Here is a 26271-nt window from a genome sequence, read left to right on the forward strand (position 1 = left end):
CTTGCATGTAAAGACTAAGGACCCCGGTTCAAGCCTCGATTCCGCAGGACCCACGTTAGCCAGATGCACAAGGGGGCGCACGCATCTGGAGTTCGTTTGCAGTGGCTGGAGGCCCTGGCGCGTCCATTCTCTTTATCTGCCCCTTTCTCTGTCACTTTCAAATAAATAAACAAAAAATATTTTTAAAAAAACCCAAAGAAACAAGCACACAAACAAAACAAGAGGTCCTGAGTGTGCTGGCTTTTGGTGGTGTGGGTGGTGGTGGCTTTTCCCTCTCTCTGCGTGGACCTGTGAAAGGGGGCCAACTCCTTCGGTCATTATGGAACGTCCCCTGCATCTGTTAGCTTCAAATAAATTCCATTCCCTCCTATAAACTGTGCCTGGTTTGGAAGTTCATCCTAGCAAGCTGAAGCTGACTGCGGCAGTGCGTGAGGTTGGAGGAGAGGCGGGTGCCGTCATGAAAGGGGTGCATTCTCAGGGGTCCACCCAAGGACCAAAACGTTGGCTTCAGCCTCTGACATGCTGAAGGGACTGAGCGATCTATCACCAGATCCGCCTGCGCTCTCTCTGCTCGCGGGCTCAATCCGTAGTAGAGTGGCTGACCATGGGCATCCAACCGGCGGGCAGCCTGCGCGCCCGGGCACCTGTCGCAGGCTGGCAGAGTTCGTTGGGAGTCCAGAAGCGCGCTCAGAAACCCAACAGCCCGACTCCCGTGCTCAAGGAGCAGCTCCCGGGCAAGCACCCGGGGCCAGACTGCTCAGCCCCCTTCCTTCCTTCTCCGCAGGGCCGGACGAGAGGGGTGGAACCCGGGCGGGCTCAAGGAAGAGGCCGAGGGGGAGGTGGAGGAGGGGGTGGTGGCCCGAGGGGTGGAGCCGGGGCGGGGCCTGTAGGGGCTCCTCGAGGCGCCCGGGCTCGGGCCTCGGCCGCGGGGCGTCGGGCGTGATGGCAGCGCGCAGCCTGGGAGTGGCGCGGCTGCTGCGCGGCTGGCGCGGGGGGCGCTGCGGGCCGCGGCGCTGGCTGAGCGCGTCCCGCGCGGTGGCCAGCCGGCTCCCGGGCAGCGCGGCCGCGGGGCCGTCGGGCTCGTACGCGGCGGTGAGCGCGCTGGCGGCCCGGGAGCCCGCGGCTTTCTGGGGACCGCTGGCGCGGGACTCGCTCGTGTGGGACATCCCCTACCACACGGTCTGTGACTACGACTTCAGCCAGGGCAAGATCGGCTGGTTCCTGGGAGGCCGGTTAAATGTGTCCGGTGAGTGGGCTGCAGGGGGACCCCGGGGTGTCCCCATAGAGACCCCCCCACGATCAGCAGCTGTGCCTGACCCCCCCTCCTCCCTGCCTCGCCTGCTCTCAACTCCCGCGCTCGGTCACCGGGTCCCCATCCCAGCATCCCAGAGAGCGCAGCCCACGCAGGACCAGATGCGCGCCTGCCCCAGCCTTCCCCCCATCTCACCATCCACTGGGAGCTGGGGACCCAGGGGACCCGGCTAGTCATCGGAGGGGCCTGTCCCAGCGACCGCAGCCAGTCCCGAGTGGACAGCCCGGGCGTCCCCGCTCAGGTTCCCAGGCGAACAAGATAAACACAGTGTGTAGGTTGTCACCAACAGCTACGGTCCCTGCGGCTCCCCAGGGGACAAACCCTGCAGAGTAAACAGAGCCCTGGCCCAGGGCCCGGGGAAGAAGAAAGTCCCCCGGCGCAAGGCGGGAAATCAGTTATCTCCTTGTTCCTGGGCATGTGGGCGGGAAGTGCATGTTAGAGGCAAACGTCTGAACCCGCACTGTGAAGACTCAGGCAGGAGGATCAAGAACAGCAAATCCTTGCCTCCCTCCTCTTCAGCCTCCAGAAAAATAGCTTACTTTAGGCTTTTAGTCTGATTTCTGCTGAGCCTGGACCCACTGGTCTGCTAAGGGCTTTTATTTTTGAGGGTGGGGGAGGGGCTCGTGTTCTGCCCACTGGAGGCACTGGGAAGTCACTGGGCAGAGCTGCAGCTGGAACTGGATGTCCGAGCTTAGACCTCCAGTGTAGCCATCTGCGGAGGAAGGCCTTCAGCCAACTGGGCGCTGAAGGGCTCCTGCCTTCCAGAAGGATGAGTGATTGACTAGGTGGGTGTGGGATGTTTAAAAAAGGCACTGCACGTTTTTATGGCAAGGTAGTGCCAATGCTCTCGGTTAGGTTGGCTGTGTGTGCACAGTGCTGGGAGATAGAGAACCCACCCAGCATTTACTGGTGGTCAATAAGCAGTAGTGATTTCAATTTATTATATTCAGAAATAGGGGCTGGAGAGATGGCTTAGCGGTGAAGGTACTTGCTGCAAAACCTAAGGACCCAGGTCTGATTTCCCATGACCCACGTAAGCCAGATGCCCAAGATGGTGCACGTGTCTAGAGTTCATTTGCAGTGGCTGGAGGCCCTGGTGCTCCTATTCTCTGTATCTGCCTCTTCTCCTTCCCTCCTCTGTCTCATAAATAATTAAATAAATAAAATACATTCAGAAGTAGTCACAAAATTATAGGTAGTGTCTGTTTTTCAAGCACAGAACCTCAAAGCAACTTTGGACTAGGTTTTTTTTTTTTCATGTTGTACATTACTTTACAAGTTTAATCTAAGTGAGTCCCTTACTAGATAAATGTTTCCTTTAAAATTGAGCCAGCAAATATTCTTGAATCTGGGGTGGGCGGGGGTGCAGCCCTTGGGCGTGCAGAGTTCATGGAATGCGCCCTTGAAGAGGGAGCAAGGCTGTTTGTGGGAGGAGGAGGGCAGAAAGCTCACAGCTTCTTGGGAAACCTTCATGGGCTCAGAGGCCAAGGCTACTGGGATGTCCGTGGCTGGTTCTTGCTTAGTTGCATCTGATAAGGAATGAACTGGACTTCAGGATGAGGTCAGCGTGGGTGTGGTCCACAAGGAATTCTTGGGCCTCCTATTTATTTGCCTTTCCACTGAAGACTCACCTGCACTAGCCTGGCCGCCTTCAGCAAACTGACTTGCGGGAAAGCCCCTTCTTCGAAGCCTGGTCGTCTGTCTGTCAGCACTGCTAGTGTCTGCAAACCGCAGAGATGACAGTGTGAAAAAGGGCCAGGCGGTAGCCGCCATGGGAGCCACCTGGAACGCTGTGAAGGGAGCGTGGGATGTTTTGGCCTGATCTGTTATGGGAGATAAGGCCAGCACGATGACAGCCTGTTCCAAAAAAACATCATCCTGTAGCCCCTCAGGGACCTCTAGAGCAGTGTCTCTCAGTGTGTCCCAGAGTAGCAACATTTCCTGGGAGCTTCTTCAGAGATCTCTCAACCAGTGATTCTCATAGCTTGGTCCTGGATCGGCAGTAGTTTCTGGGAACTTTTTTAGAAATGCGAATTCTGGGTCCCATCCTAGACCCCTAGGTTCGGAAACCCGAGGAGTGGGGACCTTCTGCGTGCTGCTAACAAGTCCTGCGGTTGCTAGGGGCAATGTGCCTTTCCAGTCACGCCTGGGTTTTAGTCCTCTCTGCACTGTGCTCCACAAGCTTCCTGATGCGCCCAACAGGAATCCTGGGGCGTCCTGGAATTCTGCTCCAGTTACCGGTGTTGCATAGCAAACTGCCCCCATGCTTAGTGGTACTGGAGGTTAACTGTTTTATTGCCCTTGGAGGTCCTGAGTCAGGACTCTGGACAGGGCCTGGTGGGTGGGTCTCGTCTGTCTCCTGACATCTGGAGCAGGAGTCATCTGTCTGTCTCTCACTTCCAACTCTGGGGCCTGATTTGTTGCTATAGTCAGAACATGCCAGACTCCTGCAGGAGTTTTGAGGGAGGTGACTAGGCAAAGTCATCAGGGTGGAGCCCTCAGGACTGACTCTGGCGGTTTTATAAGAAGGGACACTAATACCTAGGGCCTTCCTGTCGCATGCCATATGCTGCTGTGTGCCTCCTTAGGACTCTGTTAGCAAAAACACGTCACTAGTTGCAGGCCCTTGAACCTTTAGATCTATGGGTTAAATAAATTGCTTTCCTTTGTAAAGTTGAAGACCTCTGGTATTTCATCATAGTTACAGAAAATGGACTTACACAGTTGGGATGACTGGAATTGAAGGCTGGGCTTAACTGGAACTTGTCCCCCACACCACACAGGGGTTCTCACTGTGTGATGACTAGGCTCAGGGAAGGCCCTCTGGGTCCAGATGTCCAAGAGACTAATGCCTAACTTGCTAGGCTTCTTCTGACCAGCCCGTTTGACCTGGGAAGGCCACTTGTTTGTGTCCCTTTCCCTATCAGCTGTGATTATTAGCTCACCCAGCCTGGAGCTTTTGTTAGGAACAGGTGAGATAAAGCTTCTAAGCCCTTAGTACTGTCCTTAGCACAGGACAGCCCCAACCGCTGGCCAGTGTTAATTATTAATGAAGCATTTGGGGAAGCAGTGACCTTGAGTTTGTCCTCCAGCATTACTGCCATCCATCTGAACTGGACCCCATGTATTTATGTTGGTTCAACCTGACATAGGTGAGAAGTAAGGCTGAAGGTATCTAAACCAGTTATCAAGGCACCACATACTCTGCCCGTCCCAAGCTATGAAGCCTGCTGGGCTATGCTGCCCAAGACCCCTCGGCTGAGTGGGGAGGTGGAATCTCCAGGCCTTTGGCTTGCCTGGAATGTCTTATGTAAAGTGTTTCACAGAAAGGTCTTTGGAAAGGCACATCGTGAAAGGGATTCTTTCTCTCCTCGGACATTTGGTTTGCTTCTCTGCAGGGTCACACAGTAAAGTTTGACCTGTGGATGTAAACTCAGGATGTCAGGTAGCTGCAAATCTACACCCAGAGGGTCATGGTGGACATTGCTTGCATTACACACATCTAAGTACTATTGTCTGATCCTGAAACTTAGAGTCTTATGTGTGATTCTGGGCTGGGGAGATGACTTAGTGAGTTAAAGGTGCTTGCTTGTAAAGTCTGCCAGCCCAAGTTCATTTTCCCCAGTACCCATGTGAAGCCAGATGCACAGAGTGACACATGTGCCTGGAGTTTGCAGCAGCAAGAGGCCCTGGAGCACCCATACACACATACTTTTCTCAATAAATAAAGATATTTTTAAAATGTGTGCATTCTTACTCTAGTAAGAGTGTAAATAAAGTAGATTTCTCCAACCATTGAACACTGAGAGATCTTTTGTTTTGTTTTTTTTTTCTTATTTTCTGTCCTGAGAATGGAAGACAGAGCCTCTTACAAGCTAGGTAAGTGCTCTATCACTAAGTGACACCCCACTCTCTTGATGCTTCTTGAACAAAGAATATGAACTGAAGTCATGTTTCTGGAGCTCTCTCCTTGATGGCAGTGATTCTGAAGGCTCATGAATCAAGGATGGCAGACAAAGCTTGTGTAATGCTTTGAAGGAAATGAAATGGAAATGCAGCCCCAGTCTCATGAGGCAGAGCCTCTGGAAGGATCTCTGAGTTCCTCTGAGTTGTCAGAGCAGAGCATGACTTACTTTAAATAGCAGGCACTTCTGGAAAGTTGGCAAATACAACTTTTGGGACTGGTATAATATCTCAAAATGTGCCAGGGAGGCTTTCTATTTAAAGAAAGCCATTGTGGGCTGGAGGGATAGCTTAGCAGTTAAAGTGCTTGCCTGTAAAGCTTAAGAACTCATGTTCGAATCTCCAGGTCCCACGTAGCCAGGCTCACAGTGACACAAGCACACAATGTCACACATGTGTACAAGGGGGCACACGCATCTGGAGTTCATTCACAGTGGCTGAAGATCCTGGTGTGCTCATTCTCTCTCTCTCTCTTTGCCTCTTTCTCTCTCAAAAAATAATAAAAATTTCTCAAAAAAGTATTTAAAGAAGACCATTGTGAATCCCTTTGTTCACATGAACTCCCTAGTTTCTTTTCACTAAGATTGAAGTTTTGTGAAATAAGTTGACTTAACTTTTAGGAATTGGGCTGGGGAGATGGCTCAGTAGGTAAGTGCTTGCTGTACAAGCATGAGGAGCTGAGTTCAGATCCCCAGCACCCAGGCAAAAACCAGGCTCAGTATCACGTCCTATAATCCTGGTGCTGACAGAAGCAAGAGAATCCATAGAGTTTGGTGGCTAACTAGATCTGTGAGCTCAAGTCTCAGCAAGAGACCCTGTCTGACAGAATAAGGTGGCTAGAGGCTGGAGAGAGAGATTAATGGTTAAGGTGTTTGCCTGCGAATTCTGAGCACCCAGATTTGACTCTCCAGAACCCACATAAGCCAGACGCAGGGTGCACATGTGCACAAGATCATGCATGCACACAAGGTGCTGCACATATCTGTAGTTTGATTGCAGTGGCTAGAGGCCTTCATGTACCAATTCTCTGAATCTCTCTCTGCCTCATAAAATAAAATAAAATAAAATAAAATAAAATAAAATAAAATAAAATAAAATAAAATAAAGGGCTGGAAAAAAAAAGAAAGAAATAAAATAAAATAAGGGGCTGGAGAGATGGCTTAGCAGGTAAGGCATTTGACTGCAAAGCCAAAGGACCCCCATTCAATTCCTCAGTACCCATGTAAGCCAGATGCACAAGGTGGCACATGTGTCTGGAGTTCGTTTGCAGTGGCTGGAGGCCCTGTCACTCTCACTCTCCCTCCCTCCCTCCCTCCCTCTGTCTCTCTGCCTCTTTCCCTCTCTCAAATAAATAAATAAAGTTGAAAAAAAAAGAAATAAAATAAAAGCAAGGTGGAGAGTGGCTGAGGAAGACACCTGACATTGACCTGTGGCCTCCCTAGGCACAAGTGCAGGCGTGCCCCCAATACACATGCACACACACCACACATGCACAAGCACACACACATGCACACACCACACATACTCACACACACACACACCACACACACATACACACACACCACACACATACACATGCAAAAATAATGGGACTGCCTATGAGGGGGATATATTTAAACAACCAGTCAAAGCTCATGAGTTGTGGTGTATCTCAGTGGTAGAGCGTTTGACTAGTATGTGGGTGGTCTTGGGTTCTGACCAAGGACTGCCAAGAGGTAGGTAGAAGAGTTCCTGAAAAATTCCTGCATTATTGCGTGTCTTTACAGAAGAATAACACTCTTGTAATTATTATTTATTTTTACTTTGTATTTTTTTGGTTTTTCAAGGTAGGGTCTTTCTCTAGCCCAGGCTGACTTAGAATTCACTATGTAGTCTCAGGGTGGCCTGGAATTGATGGCAGTCCTCCTACCTCTTCCACCTGACTGCTGAGATTAAAGGTGTGTGCCACTGTGCCCAGGTCATTTTTATTTATTTATCTGAGGGGGAGAGAGAGAATGAGAGCACCAGGGCCCCTAGCCACTGCTCACAAATCCAGACACATGCACCACTTTGTGAGTCTGACTTATATGTGTACTAGGGAATCGAACCTGGGTCCTTAGGCATCATAGGCAAGTGCCTTAACCAGCCCCTCTTGTAATTATTATTATTTTTTGTTAATGAAACTAAAAACCAATGACCCACCAAAAGTCATTAATTTCACTGTTCATAGGCTGTGTTAGGCCCTGGGCTGGGACATACGCTCCAGTGAACACGATGGAGAGTGTGACTGAGCTGGCGCCCGCTCCCAGGGGCCTTGTGTCTCCTTATAGCACCAACATAGAGCTGGGCGTGGTGGTGCACGCTTTTAGTCCCAGCACATGGGAGGACTGGTAAAGAGGAGAGCCATGGGTTCAAGGTCAGCCTGAGACTACATAATGAATTCCAGGTCAGCCTGGGCTAGAGCAAGATCCTACCTCAAAAAATGAAAAAAAAAAAAGGGGGGGGGTCCTAGAGAGATGGCTTCGTGGTTAAGGCATTTGCCTGCAAAGCCAAAGGATCCTGGTTTGATTCTCCAGAACTCACATAAGTAAACCAGATGCACAATGGGGTACATGCATCTGGAGTTCGTTTGCAGTGGCTGGAGGCCGTAGCGCACCCATTCTCTCTCACACACTCTCTGCCTCTTTCTCTGTCAGTAAGTAAAAATATATTTTAAAAAGTGAAAAACAAACAAACACCAACATGGAGTTTTTGTACCTTGTACGGTGAAGAGACAAAGGTATGGACAGATGGACAGCGGAAAATGCCCAGGGCCACAGCGCGGGCGGGCAGTGTTTAACATTCTTCATTTGGGCAACACTTTGTCCCATCAAATAGATCAAGTGTTGCCAAGGACCCAGCGGAGAGTCTGGGTTTTATAGACAGAGCCGGGCTGAAGAGGCCACAAGGAAGATCAGAATGCAGATTGGCTGTTTCTGCAGCTCTCCTTGTAAGGCGGGCTGGGGGCCTGGACAACGGGAGACCCCCCTGTATCTCACCCAGGGTCCTCAGGCTGGGCTTCCCTGTGTAAGGATGCAGGCAAGGGGGCTTCACCACCGGCCCCCTGGGCGTTTAGCCGCTTGTCCTTCCCCTGGCCCTCAATTCCCTGGAAGCTTGAGGAGCAGCTCTTTTCAACCAGGACTGCTTTACAGCTTGGGCCAAAACAATGGCCTCCTGCGATTTTAACATAGTAAGTGACTGAATTCAGAGTGGAGCGACTTGCTCAATGTTTCTGTAGTGCAGACAGGGGTGGGGCCGGTGGAGGGGGAACGGGACTTTCCCCATATTCCCCATTAAAAAAAAAAACCTTAGGGTCCCTGTGTGCCAGAATGGGGCTCCTGGGCCAAATGAGGAAGTGTCACATGGTGGTGAGGGCCTGAGAGTGGAGGACAGATCACTGCGCGCCGAGCGCCCTCAACTGTGCTGGGCCCAGGGCCAAAGAAATGCTTGGAAACTTGGAACTTTCTTGTCTCACTGCCAAGATCTTTGGTTTGAATTGTGTGTGGGGACAGTGGGGAGGGATGTAGAGATTTTGTGAATGTAGGACTAATATGTTCCTCCTTTTTCTTCCCTTCTCTTTTTTCTCCTTCCTTCTACCTCCCCATGTCTCCCTCTCTTCCTTTTTTTTTTTTTTAAATTTTATTTATTTATTTGAGAGCGACAGACACAGAGAGAAAGACAGATAGAGGGAGAGAGAGAGAATGGGCGCGCCAGGGCCTCCAGCCTCTGCAAACGAACTCCAGACGCGTGCGCCCCCTTGTGCATCTGGCTAACGTGGGACCTGGGGAACCGAGCCTCGAACCGGGGTCCTTAGGCTTCACAGGCAAGCGCTTAACCGCTACGCCATCTCTCCAGCCCCCTCTCTTCCTTTTTATCTCTGCTTTTTTCCTCCTCTCTTCCTCTTTGTCTCTCTTTCCTTTCCCCCTCCTTTTTTTCCCCCTCCTAGCCTCTTTTCTCCCCTCCCTCACTCTCTTTCCCCTTCCCTACCTCTTTCCCCCAGCCCCTCTCATCCCTCCCTTATTTTCCTTCCTGGAATTGAAGCAGTAGAAAGAATTATAAATATATGCTAAAAGTCATCATGGCGGGGCATAGCGGCACATGCCTTGAATCCCAGCATTCAGAAGGTTGAGGTAGGCAGAGTGCTGTGAGTTCAAGGCCACCCTGCGACTACATAGTGAATTTCTGGTCAGCCTGGGCTGGAGCAAGATCCTACCTTGGGGGGGGGGGAGAGGTGGCTGTAAGGAAAGGAGTTAATTCTGTTTGCATGTTCCTTGGGAAAACTATGACACGCTCTGTCCCCATCTCAGGACACACTTAAGTAAACTAATTCTTAGCCACACCCAGAACCAGGATTTTCGATACCACCCTGTGGATGAGGAAGCTGAGATTTCCAGTAGATGACAAGGACATTGTCTGTGGTTGGTAGGTGGCTGGCCAGGGGCCAGAGTTAAGGGTTTTCAGGATGCTCCAGGCTGCTAGCTGGTGAGGTACAGCCAGATGTCACACAGGGCTGGCAAGAACCTTTAGTTGTTCTCCTCCCAGAATTTAACTAAATCCAATCGCCAGGGAACCCAGAACCAGAACCCACAGGTAGAGCAGACATCCGTACAGACACACAAGCATCTGTCACCACATGGTCCCAAGGCCAGCCGGGCTGCAGCAGGTCTGTTGGGTTAAAATGCCCAGACTCAGACAGGGGCGCAGCGCCCTGCATGGTAACAAGCTCCTGTGGTTCTGATCCCATTCAAAGATGGGGGGGGGGGCTGCAGAAGACCTGTGTCCAGTGTGCACGGCACTCTTGCTGGCCTGGTCACCTTAGTTTCCACCCTCACCCAGCTCTGTCCTGATTCTCCTTTCAGACTTTCTACAGCATCACTTCCAGCTGAGCCTTCCCAATTTGCCTCAGAATCACCTCCAGGCAGCTTGGGACAGGACCCTGTGCCTGTGGGTATTTTGGTTGACTGCTCGCTCCAAAAGCCATAAATTCATAGTTTTAGTGTGAAAACTCCTGATGTTTAGATACACGCCCAGAGAGAGAGAGAGAGAGAGAGAGAGAGAGAGAGAGAGAGAGAGATCAGAGATGACATGTCTATGAGTTAGATTCAGCGTGAAGACACACTCAGTTAACATCTGCGATTCTACCTTGGGGTTTCTCCCTCCCAGTCTTGTGTTTGTATCCTGTGTGGGCTGCGCATGCTCCTGCTGCCTGCCTGGCCTCACTGGTCTTCGCAGTTCTACATCTCACTCGTGAGATCATGCCACCCCACATCTCCGCTTCCCTCCATTGTTCACCTTTCTTTCCACCTGCTGCACTGAGTACCGCCCACCCCATAAGGTCTCACTGTATCCTAGGCTGACCTGGAACTCACTCTGTAGTCCCAAGTTGGCCTCGAACTTACAACGATCCTCTTACCTCAGCCTCAGGCGGGTGCTACCACACCTGGCTTGCTGTTTGTTTGAACTGGGACAGGGTGATGCTGGAGGGTGGGGTGGCGTGAGGGACCCTAAGTTAATTTTCGCCAAATTCATATCTGTTGCTCTGCTCCATGGGCAGACTGCATTACCTCTCTGTATGTTTCCCATTAATGACGAGAGATGCTGGTGGTCAGCACCTCCTGGCCCACAAGCCCCGGTCCATATTCAGGTTCTTGCCGCTACTGTCTGTGGATAGCTCTTAGCATCCATGGGTTTGCTTTGTTGGCATAACTTTAGTCTCCCTGGTTGGTTGGTCAAACATTATGATACCTGCCACAGCCCACCTGGGAGGATTTCCTCCAAGCACCTGGTGGGGATGTGGTCAGGCAAGGACTGCTGTGAAAACCAGCCTGAATTAAGCTTACCTTTGAAGTGTGAACAGGATGCCAGCAAAACAACTGAGTCTACTAACCCTCATTTAGGGTAGGTGACCTTGTGTCTCTGCCAGCAAGTCATGCGAGCTGAGCTTGGGCAACAGAGGGGGAGGGGAAAGAGGTTCTCTGGAAAAGCAGGAGGGCATGCCAGCCGCCTCCCCCAGTCACTTTGTGGAGTGGGAGCTGGCTTAAGGAGTGCTGATTGGACACCTGGGGAGGCATTTGGATCCTGGCTGGCATCTCCACCCCACAGGGACTGAGCCACATGACCCAGGAAACTTGCTTCATGAGGGCATCTGCAATAGGAATGCCTGTTTATATCAAGAATTCTTTCCTATGGGGGCTGGGGAGGTAGCGCAGTTGGTAGAGTGCTTGTCTAGAAGGCACTAAGCCCTGAGTTAGATGCTCAGCCCCACATAAAAAGTGGGTGTGCCTGTAATTGGGAGGTAGAGATAAGAGGATCAAAAGTTCAAGGTCGGGGCTGGAGAGGTGGCTTAGCACTTTAGGTGTTTGCCTGCAAAACCACAGGACCCGGGTTTGATTCCCCAGGACCAGATGCACAGGGTGGCCCATGCGTCTGGAGTTTGTTTGCAGTGGCTGTGGCCCTGGTGTGCCCATTCTATCTCTCTCTTAATAAATAAATAAAATATATTTTAAAAAAACCTTTAAAAAATTCAAGGTCATACTCAGCTACATATGGAGTTTCAGGCCAGCTTGAGCTACATGAGACCTATTTTAAAAAAAAAAGAAAGAAAGAAAGAAAGAAAAGTCTTTCCTAAAGCCCATGGCTGTAGCAACCAGTCAGTGCTGGCTGTTCACAAAGCCATTAGGAGGCTTTGAAGAGTGCACAGCCCAGCCAATACCCGTTACATAAGGATTCTTGCTAGGGGGTCTGGGGCAGCCTTGTCAGTATGCAGCACAGCGCCACTGGAGTTGATATGGCTGCCTCGGGGTATGTGCAGGAGGTCACCTTGTAGCTGTGTTTATGTGATGATTACGTCAGCTATTGTGGCTCGGCAGGCCACCCTTTCCTAACAAGGAGGCAGGTTAGACCAAGCCACAGTGGAGACACCCCTTTCCCCACTGAAGCAGCCAGAGTGATATCCGCAAATTTGTCTTTGCACAGTCAACTGTCTGGACCAGCATGTGCAGAAGTCCCCTGAGACTGTCGCTTTGATCTGGGAGCGAGACGAGCCTGGGACTGAAGTGAAGATCACCTACAGGTACTGTGTCACCTGAGGCTCTTAGCAGCTGTTCCAGTCAGATTTGCGGTGCTGGTAGAACTCACCCAACCAAGAGCAGCTTGTGGGAAAAAGAGGTTTATTTTGGCTTATAGGCTCAAAGGGAAGCTCAATGATGGCAGGGAAAAACGATGGCATGAGTAGAGAGCGGACATCACCCCCTGGCCAACATAGGTGGACAATAGCAACAGGAGAGTGTGCCAAACACTGGCATGGGGAAAATGGCTATAACATCCATAAGCCCACCCCCAACAATACACTCCTCCAGGAGGCTTTAATTTCCAATTGCCATCAGCTGGGGAACCTAACCTCCAGGACACCTAAGTTTATGGGGTCACCTGAATCAAACCACCACATTCCACCCCTAGCCCCCATAAACTGATATTGATACATGATGTAAAATATAATGCATTCAGTCCAACTTTTAAAGCTCCCATAATTTTTTTTATCAATTCCAATGATATTCATACATCCCCATAGTCCAAGATCTTTTAACTGAGCCATAATACCAAAAAGTTCCCCCCCAAAACCCATAATGGCACAGAATAAACATTCATACTGCAAAAGATGGCATTGGGCATAGCCAAGAAATATTCAATCAATACAAGATTTAAAACAACCAGGAAAAACATCAAACTCTGTAGTTCAAATCCAACAACTCTAGCCAGTGACAAATCTCCAAGTCCGATAATTCAAACCAGCAACAAGTGTCTGGAATTCCAATTCCAGCCCTCCAGCTAGGCTACTCACAGTCCTGGAAAACATCATTGGGGCCAGCAGCTTTGCTTAGCAGCCATCTCATGGTCCCGGCATCTCCACTGGGTCTCCACTGCAATCCACTTTTCAATCTCATGGCCCCATAGGGTCTCCATGCAGGCATCCAGCAAACCTGCTTCACACTGCCCATAGCCATTTCCCAAAACACAAGACCATGTTGCAAATTCAATGACCCTCTTTTTCCTGCATTTCCTATACTCCACAATACCAGGTAGGGTGCCAATTGGTTAATTCAGGCAGGATTAAAGCAGACTTTGAAGAACGGGACACTCCTTGAGCACTCAGGCCCCTTCCAAAGAACATTCTTCCTGTTGCCCAGTACAGGTCAGCTGGCCCAATCTTAATGGTTGTAATCTCTCAAACAATTTGCAGATAAATGGGCAGCAGTTTAGGCCCAAAGATTTCATTTTTTTCTGTGCCATATCCCTCTGCTCATACCAGTTCATTTCTACGTAGTGCAACTCTGCACAACTTCTCAGGACATGGGCATAACAGTAAACTTTTCACACAAATTGCTAGACCAATCCAAGCAAAGCTCTTTCTCACCCTCACAAGCCAAACCTCACAGTCCATAGTTCTTAAGGCATTCAGAACTTTCAACTCTGACCAGAATAGTCCACCAAGCTGTACTTACAGCACTGCAAGGCATCTCTTAGGCCAAGGTTTCAAATCCTTCCACATTCCTTTTGAAAATCATCTCCAAAAGGCAAAAACCACACAGTCAGGTGTCTAACAGCAATCCCACTCCTTGGAACCACTTCACTGTTGCGGTCAGGTTCTCACTGCTGGTAGAAATCACCCAACCAAGAGCAGCTTGTGGGAAAAGAGGTTTATTTTGGCTTACAGGCTTGAGGGGAAGCTCCATGATGGCAGGGAAAAAATGACAGCATGAGCAGAGAGTGGACATCACCCCCTGACCCACATAAGGTGGACCATAGCAACAGGAGAGTGTGCCAAACACTGGCATGGGGAAACTGGCTATAATACCCATAAGCCCACCCCCAACAATACACTCCTCCAGGAGGCTTTAATTTCCAGTTGCCATCAGCTGGGGAACTTAACCTCCAGAACACCTAAGTTTATGGGGTCACCTGAATCAAACCACCACAGCAGCCAACGGGAGACTGGGAGTTTTCTGTGGTTTGGGTTTGGGGTAGACAGGTGATCCCTACTGTGCCCATTAACATGGAGGGTTCCGTAGTCTGGAAGGAGTCCATCTTCCTGGTTCACTGTGGCGTTTCCTGATGCTGTAGGTTCCCATCGATGGAACCTAACAAGCGTGCGATGTTCAGGTGCGGGGTGGCTCTGGCTCCGTCTTCTGCTCTGTCTAGCTCAGTGCTTTGGGTTGTCTGAGCACCAGGAGATGTTTCAGCTTTGGGAATGTTCTTTTGTCCCAGTTACAGGTGATGTGGACATAGCTGAATAAAGCACCCACTGGTGTCATAAATACCAGCCACTTGCTTTTCCCTCAGCGCCCTATGTCAGTGGAGTGATAAATAGCAATAGCATAATCTTTTTTATGTTTATTTATTTATTGGAAAGTGACAGACAGAGAAAGAGGCAGAGAGAGAGAAAGAATGAGCACGCCAGGGCCTCCAGCCACTGCAAACAAACTCCAGGCGCATGTGCCCCCTTGTGCATCTGGCTAACGTGGGTCCTGGGGAATTGAGCCTCCAACCGGGGTCCTTAGGCTTCACAGGCAAGTGCTTAACCGCTAAGCCATCTCTCCAGCCCAACAATAGCATAACCTTTGAAAGATTTTGTTTTGCTTTTTTTTTTGAGGTAGGCTCTCACTCTAGCCCAGGCTGACCTGGAATTCACTGGCTAGTTCAGCTGCCTCTTAAGGCCCATTTATGGTTCTGAGTTCAGCTCCATTCGTGTGTGAACACACATCCTTTTGTGAAGCTGAGGCAGCTGCCTTGGGTCCTCTTTTGTAAAAGAGGACCACCACATATGTTTGGGGGCTGGAGGGGGCAGAAGCACTAGCTGGACCCATGGAGACGCAGTCTTGAGCAGGTCCAGTCCTGGTACTCCCTGAAGTTCTGGTCTCCCTCACTGTCTCAAGTATGTCTGGAACCATTGGTGGGAATGTCATGGGGACACCCTGTGGTTGGATGCAGCAGTTTGCAGCAATCTGTGATCTGCTGAGATGTATGGTTAAAGCTAAACCATGTGGAATGCTCTGGACCAAAGCCAGCATGCTAAAGGCTTCAAGCTCACAGTAACAAAGCAGCCCCAGGCCAGAGACATATTTCTGAGTAGAAGTAAAGTGTTTACTAAGCTGTCTTGCTATCACTGTGCAGACTCCGTCCAAGATGCTTTTGCAGATCTCCACTGACAGTGTCCAATGGCTCCCTTCGCTGTTAACATGTTTGTACAGTAGCCATTACTGAGCCCACGTGTGAAGGGCTCTGGCTGTTTTCCTGGCCATTTTAGGTGCTTGACTTGCTTGCTGGTTGGCCTGTCAGTAGGCAGACAGACAAACAGATATTCTCATGCACATATGTGTACACACTATCACTGAAATAAAGTGCCTCGCTGCCCACATGCCCTGCATGGTAACACCCAAGTTTCCTTGGTATGTTCAAAAGCCCTATAAGCTCAAAGGCCTCATTCTAGACTACCAGTATGGCTTTTGTTTTCTGTTCTGGAGACCAAATCTGGCGCCTTGATCATGCCCTCCCACCAAATTACACTACACCCAATGCCTATATTAGCCCTCTTAAAGAAACACGGTGGGGCTGGAGAGATGGCTTAGTGGTTAAGCGCTTGCCTGTGAAGCCTAAGGACCTCAGTTCAAGGCTCGATTCCCCAGGACCCATGTAAGCCAGATGCACAAGGGGGCACACGCGTCTGGAGTTCGTTTGCAGGGGCTTGAGGCCCTGGCGCGCCCATTCTCTCTCTCTCTGCCTGTTTCTCTCTCTGTCACTCTCAAAAAAATAAATACAAACAAACAAACAAACAAACAAAAAAGAAACACTGTGGCTAGCCGTGGTAGCACGCACCTGTAATCCCAACTCACAGGATGGGAAACAGGATTCAAGTTTGAAGCCAGCTTGTGTTACCTAGCAAGATTCTGTGTCAGAAAAAAAAAAAAAAAAAAAACAAACCACAAGAGTAAACAACACACAAACAAAAGACAAGGGTTGAGGATATGATGCTTAGTGGGGCAGCAGCTCATCCTGAATGTAATCCCAGGCAATACAAAGACAAACGACAAAGCCCTGTGGGCCTTACGTGAGACCTTCATAATAGGAGGGAAAAATGATGGCATCAAAATAGAAGACAGATTACTGGGAAAGAAGGGATTCAGTGGAGGCGGGATTAGAAGGGGAAAAGTGATGGTGGTGAGGAAGTTATTGATGATCATGGTATATTGTCTATATTTATAGAAGTTGTCAATAAGTAGTTTAAAAAAATTGAAATAAAAATGCATGTGGGGCTGTGGTTTTCTCAGGCTGGAGGATGGTGGTGTGGTTTCCTGGTTCCAAGAAGCTCACAGGTGGCTTGGGCCTCTGCATTTGAACAGGCCCTGGGATTCTCAGGAAAGAGAATGTCCCCAACTGACTCTCACCCCTGGGCCAGTCAGCTGTGACCTCAGGTAAAGGATTGGCACCAGCAGGTTCACCCCAGGTCAGGCTCCGTTGGCTTTTGCCCTGGAGGAATTTTCAGCCTGTTTTTCCTCGAGTCCTTATGGGCCGCAACCAGCACAGCAAAGGTGGTTCAGAACCGTCTTTCTGGCTGATGACCTGGTGAAGCTATGTGTTTTCTTGGGGCACCATTTCCCTCTCTGTAAAATGGGGTGGACATTATAACTGTCCCAGGTCAGCCCAAGGAACTGAATTGATCTGAGCAAATGCATGGAAGTGTAAATACATTCTAAACACAGCCAGCGATGGTCGCCAGTATATATCTACCCACTGAGTACTGTTTTAAACATCATGACTGAATTGTTTTGAGGACCACCATTTCATCAGACAGGAAGAACACTGTTTATTATTATTGTTTCCAACATTTTGTTACAAAACAGTTTGAAGCATTGCAGTACCACATATCCGTCACCTGTGTTTTACAGTGCTTGCTTTGAGGTGTGACACTTCCATTCCTCCCTGGTTTTTCTATAAATCCTAGTTTTTGGTGCATTTCAAAATAAGTTGTGGTTATTAGTACTATACTAGTTACTTTTCTCATTGTTGTCACCACATGCCTGACAAGAAGCAACAAAGGGCAGGAAAGTTCCATGTGTTTGTTTGTTTATCTTTATTTATTTTGATTTTTCAAGGCAAGGTCTCTTTCTAGCCCAGGCTGACCTGGAATTTGCTGTGTAGTCTCAGGGTGGCCTTGAACTCTCAGCAGTCCTCCTACCTTGGCCTTCTGAGTGCTGGGATTAAACGCCTGGCAGGAAAGGTTTATTTTTGGCTCACTGTTTGTTTATTTGAAAGACAGAGAGAGAGGCAGAGAGAGAGAGAATGGGTGCACCAGGGCCTCCAGTCACTGCACTCAAACTCCAGATGCTTGTGTCACCTTGTACACACGTGTGAGCTTGTTCATTTGTGTCACTTTGTGCATCTGGCTTACATGGGTCCTTAGGCTTCGCAGGCAAGCGCCTTAACTGCTAAGCCATCCCTCCATCCCTCAAATATGTTTTTAAGATACAGAACAACAGTCATTGCTCCAGGAAGTTCTTGTGGCCTTTCTCAGTTAATCATCAGCCTTTCCTTTGACTCCCCAAGTAATTGCTAGTTTAATTAATAAAAAATTAATCCAATGTGACAGATAAGCAGACAGACTCAGATAGGTGAAATGGTATGTTTAGGGCAAATGCTTGGGGTGGAGGGAACCATGGCCCCACATCAGCAAATTCAGAGCCATGAACCCACATCACATGCCACAGAATCATCACCTGGTCGTGGCCACATCAGCAGATGTCTCTGGGGCCCAACGGATCCTGGGACAAAGCCCTTCAGAATGGGCCATGTCAGCCACTCGTGTTTCACCTTTCTTGGGTGCCCAGAGCCTCTCCCTCCTGGGCTTGCTAAGTTCTCACTGTAAATGAACTCCAGATGCATGTGCCACTTTGTGCTTTATGCGAGAACTGGGGAGTCAAATCCAGGCCATCAGGCTTTGCAAAGCAAGCACTCTTAACCACTGTGCCTTGCCCCCGAGTGCTTGACAGGTGTATGTCTGAATAATTTGGACTGGTGAACAAGCAACAACTCCGCCCAGCACTGTGGGCTCCAGCCCTGAAGAACGCCTCTATCCTGAGAACTCACAAGTCACTACTGTGTACCATGCGTGGAAGTGCATGCGCGTGCGTGCGCGCGTGCACACACACACGCACACACACACCTTTTAAACTCATTCCCACATCACAGGAACAGCCCTGCTTCATGGTCTGTGCAGGAGGCTGTCATTAGCCTGAGATGGGACATGCCCGGAGTCACTGCCTATCGGTCCACACAACTGTAGCCGTCAGGTAAATGCTGTTTATTGTGAATCAGGCCTGCAAACTCCCGCTTCACACGGCCTTTCCTCTGTGGCTACCAGCCCAGACTTGGGAATAGTGGCATGCTGGGCATCTGCCCACATGACCTGCGCCCCGCTCCCAGGAAGAAGGCTGCGTGACCCCAGGGAAGGAGGAGATCGGCTCCTCCCCCATGCTCAGGGCTAGTGGCTGAGGGAAGCAGCCAGGTGGGCTATGGATAAGCTGTGCTTCTCGAGGCAGGTGGCCAGAGGGCACCTGGGAACTGCCCCTTGGCATCGTCCGTGTGCCTGTCAGAGGATGGTCCTGCTCACCTCAGTTCTGGTGGGTACTGCAGTGACCTGGGGTCACATGTGAAGAAGCCCTAGTGCATGTGGGAGGCCGGATGCGGCTTGGGGACTCTGTCTGCATGGCTGCCGGGCCCTCCCAGCAGCACTTAGCTGAAGGGTCTGGGTCCACATACACACGTGAACACACACATACACACCTACACACATGAACACGCGCACACTTTACAAAAAGACTTTGGGGCTGGAGAGATGGTTTAACAGTTAAGGCACTTACCTGCAAAGCCAAAGGACCCAGGTTCAATTCCCCAGGACCCATGTAAGCCAGACGCACAAGGTGGCACATGCATTTAGAGTTTGTTTGCAATGGCTGGAGGCCCTGGCGTGCCCATTCTCTCCCTCCCTCTCTCTCTGCCAAATAAATGAATAAAAATTAATTTTAAAAAACAACAACACTTTGGCTCTTGACGCTGTGAGCAAGCTTATTGTTCTCAGACTTTCACACTTTGGACCATGGGCTCCTTAGACTGTCAGTGCTGACTAAGAGGTTTACTTATATGCTGGGCAACCTCTGTAATGGAGTCTTTGAAGTTTCTCTGGGGCAAGCCCAGCTAAAGTTCAATCTGAGAAGGACCCAGAAGCAAACACCGCCCTTGAAGCCGGGTCTCCACTTTGTGAGCCCCTCTTCTGCCGTGCAGGGGCCGCAGGTAGAGGGCTTTGCTTGGAGAAGGAGGAAGGCAAGGTTTAGTCCCTAAGGGAGGAACATGGCTTCTGTTCCTCTAGAGAATGTGTGGATGTGTGTGGAGGGGATGGGAGCGGTCAGGGCTTCCTGGTTCCTGTTTCGTGTTTTTCTTCCTGTTTTTCAGGCTCTAGGCTACTGCGTTAGGGATCAGAGTTCACAGCTTTGCTGTGGCCCTCCTAGAGGATCTCCTATAGAACAGTGGAGCCTGCACACAGGGGCCAAAGGCTCAGAACTCTGCCTGCAGACATAGGCATTCCTCCAACCCCTGCCTCCTTCCCCAGGGGCTGCTTTTCATCCCCTCACCCCTCTTCCGCGTCCTCTCACTAGGGGGACACTGCATACCATCCCATGGGCGAGCAGCTTCTTGGGAGGGTGAATGTGCACCCTGAGGGTAGTGCTTACCCAGCTCTCTGCTCTCCTAAAGTCTCTTGTCAGCTTCCAAGTATCCTGTCTCTGGTTTTGTTGCCCCCATCCTGCTGGCAATGTACCCTACCGTCTCCCGTCCCCCCCCCCCCCCCCACCGAATCTGGACAGGAACTGATGTGGATGGTTTTAGGTCACAGTCATGGTCACAACCCTGACTTCCAGAAGGCTTAGGATCTGGGAAGTTTACACAGCTGGAAAACTCAGAGTTAAGTTTGCACTCAGATTGGTCTGTGGCAGTGATCCTAGAAATCTGAGTGTGGGGGTCATGAGGAGGAAGGGCAGCTCTGCAGGCCAGGGCCTTCCTGGCCTCCATAGCCCACAGCAAGCATCATTCTTCCTTTCAAATATTTTTATTTTTATTTATATATTTGAGAGAGAGAGGAAGAGAAAGAGGGAAGGAGAGAATGGGGCCAGGGCCTCCAGCCACTGCAAACGAACTCCAGACCCATGTGCCACCTTGTGCATCTGGCTTATGTGGATCTTGGGGAATCAAACCTGGGTCCTTTGGCTTTGCAGGCAAATGCCTTAACCTCTAAGCCATTCCTCCAGACTGGCATCATTCTTGGTGGTGTGTGCAGTGCACGTTCTTACTGATAGGGATTTCTTTAAGGTGACCAAGCCCTAGAACAGGCAGTCACACAGGAGATACTGAAGCCAGTCGGGGAATCGTTGGCTCCATTGTGCCTGAGGACTTAGGGACCACTGTGAAGGGACTTCAGTATGGCTGCAGGAGGAAGGTTAGCAAGGGCTGTGGAGGTGCTTTTCAGGATGGGAGGAGCAGAGGCCGTGGTGTCAGGGTAGGAAGAGGGTTTGGGAGCTGGCTCCCCCTATCAGAATTGGGGCCCCTACCTGGCACTGCCTGGATTGGATGGGGAGCACAAGAACTTGACATAATCAAACCAGCCTAGCCTCCTCAGAGAAGCCTAGAGAGGGGACTGGGCCTTTGACGGGTGGGTGGGGTGAAGGATCCTTTTGCTTATTCTCTGGGTCCCCACTGGTTTTGTATGAACCAAGGCCTTGGAGGGGTCATGGGTGGGAGCTGGGGTGGGGAATCAACCAAGGCAGGAACAGGCATGGGCTTGGCATTCCGGAGCCTCCTCTCTCCAAGGCTGTGTTGTTCAGCAAAGAAGGTGATTTCCAGCCCCAGGGCTTTGTTTCTGAAGTCCCTTGGGGAAGTTTCTGACAATGCAGTCCCCATCTTCTCGCTGGGGCCCTGGGGAGTCAGGATCTGTGGAGGGAGGGAGGGCTGGGAATCTGTACTTGCAAACACATTTCCACTGATGTCTCGGCAGCCATGCGAAATGTTTCTGTCAGGATTCAGCTGCAAGAAGGAGAGAGAATCACTTCAGGCCGGGGAGACCGCTCAGTGTAGCACTTGCTACTCAAGGGAATAGTGACTGAGTTTGGATGGGCAGAACTCATGTAAAAGACTGATGCCAACAGCGAGCAGCTGAGACCGCAGCTCTCCTCCTGTGGAATGGGAGGTGGAGACAGGAAAAGCCCAGAAGTACCCGGGTCACTTAGCCTGGCGAACTCAATGGTGAATAAGAGACCCTGTCTCAAAACAAGGTGGAAGGTGATGATTGACACTTTGGCTTGCCCTCTGAACTCCATACATGGACACACACACACACACACACACACAAGAGAAAAAGAGAGAGAGAGAAGAAAAAGGAGGAGGAGGAGAAGGAGAGAATTCACTTTGGCCTCTGGGAAGAAAAGAAGTTTCTAAGGGTCACAGAATAGCTGGGAGGGAACACAGCCTGGACAAATGTTCTGCCCCCTCCTCTGGCAAAGATGCTGCTGTGTTTGGTCCAGGGTCAGGGAACTGCCATCGCTGCTTCTTGGCGCCTTTAGGGACAGTAGGGCTGACCAGGAAACACAACCCACTGGCTGCCCTGGCAGCCTCTCCTGTGCAGCCACCGGGTAAAGCCAGATTGGTCTGCTCAGCCTCAGGCACAAGGGCTTCTCAGGTACAGGACACACCCTGGAGAGGCATGGTGAGAAAAACCATGATGACCGCAGGTAGGTGCGGTCCAGAAGGGGCGAGGGAAGGTGGGACCATGGAGCCCCACCTAGTTGATGCTGGCCAGGGTGATTTCCTGGCCCCAGGCCTCTTGGGTAGGCCTGCTTACCCCTCCACGTCATGTAAGTGAGCAGACCTTCTGACTCACCCCTGGGTTCAAGGCTTCGGCCGTTAAAGCTGTTCAAAGTCAGCTGTAGCACGTGCTTGCCCTGTGACCGTTCAGCCCCACTCAGGGTAGGCTCATCTGGATTCATGGACGCCATTCTTGTGTGTGTGCATATTCATATTCCGGGTGTGTGCATGTGCATGTGTGTGCATGCATGTGGCGGCCAGAAGCCAAGGCCAGATATATTCCTAATCTCTCTCCACCTTATTTGTTGAGACAAGGTTTCTCACTGAACGTACAGTTCACCCATTCAGCTAGCCCAGCTAGCTAGCTTGCCCCCAGGACCACCTGTCTCCTGCCCCCAAGTGCTGGGACTATAGAGGCATACACTGCCATGTCCAGAATTTATGTGGGCGCTGGGGATCTGAACTCAGGACCTCATGCTTGTGCAGCAAGTGCTTTACCAACTGGGCTATCTTCCCGGCCTCCAGTCTTAGATTTGCTTGACATTAGAAACCCATGCATTTGCTGGACTTTGCCATGAACATCTGGCAGTCTCTAGTCTCATGTTTTGTGGGGGGGGGGGGTTGGAATGCTTCCCACTGGAGCAAGCGGGGATGGTTTTGTGGAACTGTGAGGGGGCCATGTGGCCTCAGCAGGAGTACAGGGCATGGTGTGGTTTCCAGAACTCATGCCTTCAACAGGGATGAGCTGTATGATGGTGTACAGTGGCCTTGGTGACTGACAGGGCTGCCCAGGGGGAGTGGGTGAGTAGGCTCTCTGCCCTTGACTTTGTACCTATCAATGCAGTGGATTCTGGAAGCCCAAGCTTTGGGCTCCTATAGAACTCAGTGCCATCTGAAACCCAGGACCAGAGGGACTGTGGCCTGGAAAGGGCCATATAGCTAGAGCTTTAAAATATTTATTTTTATGTATTTGACACAGAAAGAGAGAGAGAGAGGATGGGTGCTCCAGGGCCTCTAGCCATTGCAAATGAAGTCCAGATGCGTGTGCCCCCTTGTGCATCTGGCTAATGTGGATCCTGGGGAATTGAACCTGGGTCCTTTGGCTTTGCAGGCAAATGCTTTAACCACTAAGCCATCCCTCCAGCCCCCCTTTTAAAAAATATTTTATTTTTATTTATTTGACAGAGAAAGAGGGGAGAGAGAATTTTAAAAAGAGGCATGAACTTGTGCTTTCTTTTTCAGATTTAAATTTAATTTTTATTAGCCATTACTTGTCATAAAATGAATATTAAATAAAAGGAAGACGATAAACAATTGACAGTTATTGTTTCATGAAGGAAAAAGCCTCAGAGGTCTTGGAGGACACAGGCTTATTGGGGGGGGGCTGTCCCTGGGGCAAGGCAAGTTTGCTTAAGTTCCCATGACATTGGTTCTGTGCCTACCTTCCAACACCTCATTAGAGAGTCATCGGGAGGTTTGAGGTCAACCACAGAGAAAATTAGTTTACACTGTGATCGTTGGCACACGCTACACTTCAGGACTGGTTTTCCTGAAAAAACTTGTTTCTGAATAATTGCCAGCCCAGAAGGTCACAGGAGCCATATCTCCTCGTAGCAAAAGGTTTCGCAAAGGTGCTTCAGGAGGCAGGGAAAGAGCCCAGGCCTGAGGCAGCGTTGGTGGCTGCCGTGATACCGGGCGAGCCCAGCTGCCAGGGCAAACGTTCCCTTGTCTGCTTTCTTCCACGTGTCAATTTGCAACGTTTTGTGAACTCCCAGGGAAGCCTTAAAAGAGAACAACTGCCAGCTTGTGCCTAGTCTGGACCTTTCCGTGGGAACTCAGCTTCCTCGTGTTTGCTGTTGCAGTTGCAATGGACTTGTACAGAGCCGGGGACCTCGGGAGACCCCACAGGTGGCAAAGAAAGCAAAGAAATCTGTTTTCTGAGGGAATTTAGAAAACACAGGCCTGCAAACCTAAAACATGAAGCAGGACCCGAGAAACATCCAGTGGCTTTTTTTGTTTTTTTTTTTTTTTTAACCATAGGAGAAAGGGAATGCTTGTTGGAAGTAAAAAGCCACATCTGTTTCCAAATCTCATCAGGGAAAAAACCCACTTGTGTGGCTTTGGGACAATAAACAAGCCTGCCAGCCGGGGCCAAGAGTTCTGCCAAGCCCAGCTGTTGCTGCTGGCTTCCAGGGCCACCAGAGAGAATGTCTTTTCTAGAGCCAGGACTTGGGCCAAGGGCTGAGGTCTGAGAGGAAATCAGGCGTTAACTGGGCCAAGGGCTGAGGTCCGAGGGGAAATCAGGCGTTAATGAGAACAGGGCTCTTCTTGGGTCTGGCTGATGATTTCTGATCCGTGTTTCTGGCTGTCAGAGTTCTGGCTGTGGTCAGGGGTGTGGGATTTGACCTGAACATAGCTGAGGAGGACAAGGGGCAGGAGGTCTTTCCTGAGTGGGGCCTTCCCCTTCCCTCCTCCTCCACCTTCTTCCCCCTTCTGTATTCCGATGACAAAAAGAAAGGCTCAGGTTAACCCATGAGCAAGCAGGCTTTCAGCACTGCTCTTGCGAACTTCCCTTTTGAACAACTTAGCCTCACGTCCTTCCCCATCATCCTCCCCCACTTCCTTCTTTGTTAAGGATGGAAACCACAGCTTCATATATGCTAACAGGCTCTGACACCCCTATCCTAATTCTTTCTTAAAACATTATATATCTATATCTCTATAGCTATCTATCTATCATCTATCTATCTATCTATCTATCTATCTATCTATCAAACTAAGGGCTGGGGAGATGGCTCAGTCAGTACAGTGCTTGCCTTGCAAGCATGAAGACCTGGGTCCCAATACTCATGTAAAAATTCTGGTCGTGGTGGTGCACATTTATAATCCCAGTGCTGGGGAGGTGAAGGCAAGAGGATCCCTGGGGTTAGCTGGCCAGCCAATCTATACTAATTGGTGAGCTCAAGGCCAATGGTAGTCCCTGTCTACACACACACACACTGCAAACTAACCCTAGGAAAATCAGGGCTTGTGGATCCCATGCCTGGGTTCAAATCCAGGTCCAAAGCAGTAGAGACCAGAGACCATGGGTGAAACCTCTGAAACCATGAGCCAAGATTAACCTTTTCCTTTATTAAATTGATTACCTCAGATTTTTTTTGTCACAGTGACAGGAAGCTTACTAATACAAACAGACTCTTCCATCTGAAGGCTTTGAACAGTCCTGGGCCCAGAATAATCCAATGCTGTTATGACATGGGAAGGAAGTGAGAATTTGACTAGGTGCTGGGGTGAAGAACAGCATGAGCAGGGGGCTATAGAAGGTAACATCTGAGGTCAGTACCTTGAAGAGTATAGCAAGCCTCAAAGAAAGCAAAAGAAATCTGTTTTCTGAGGGAGTTTAGAAAACACAGACCCTTAAGAGTGAGGAGGCGGAGGCAATGAAGGTGGGCATGAAGGTAGCCATGGCTGGCCTGGAGTGAAGACTCCCTGTGCACAGAGGAGGCAAGCGTGCCCGGAGGAGGCAGGGTTGACACATAGCAGGTGACAGCTGGCTTGTAGAGAACATACTGGGTAGACTTGCCTTCCCCTCGGCCTCTCTAAGTTCGAGGCCCCAGCTGAGTACAACTGGAAACCGGGTTGGCAATAGCTCTGCCTGTAGGTGACCCTCCACCTTCTCACATCTGTTCCTGCTCTCAGGCACAGAGCAGGTGAACTGCTCAGTGTTTCACACAAGGCTTCTGCAAACACTTGTGCCATATTCGCCAGGGACCAAATCCTGCAGCTTATGTAAAATAAGCATACATTGGGGAAGGAGGCGCTTGAGGTGCCCACGTCTGCTAAGATGCCGCAGAGTATTTGCCTAGCATGTGCTAGGGCCTGGGTCCCATGCCAAGAACTGTGTAAGAATAAAAGAAAAAAGCTTGTCTCCATAAATAAAGTGGGTATAGCTCAAGGAGCACTACTTGCTTTGTATGCAAGAAGTTTTCACCCCAGAAGTCAAGGCGCCTGCCTGTGAAGCGTAAGGACCCAGGTTTGATTCTCTAGGTCTAGCATAAAGCCAGACACACACGGTG

General features: G+C 50.1%; 1 protein-coding gene across 1 annotated transcript in view; it reads left to right on the forward strand.

The window, feature by feature from the left end:
* The first annotated feature begins 942 nt into the window (after positions 1-942).
* The window catches only part of Acss1 (acyl-CoA synthetase short chain family member 1), a 64653-nt gene continuing 39324 nt past the window's right edge, over positions 943-26271 (forward strand). Inside the window, exons 1-2 of the mRNA XM_004667977.2 lie at positions 943-1246; positions 12269-12365. Of these exons, the coding sequence (XP_004668034.2) occupies positions 943-1246; positions 12269-12365 (401 nt within the window). The remainder of the gene's footprint in view (positions 1247-12268; positions 12366-26271) is intronic.

Source organism: Jaculus jaculus, chromosome 8 (genome assembly GCF_020740685.1).
Source record: "Jaculus jaculus isolate mJacJac1 chromosome 8, mJacJac1.mat.Y.cur, whole genome shotgun sequence".
NCBI classification, from domain to species: Eukaryota; Metazoa; Chordata; class Mammalia; order Rodentia; family Dipodidae; genus Jaculus; species Jaculus jaculus.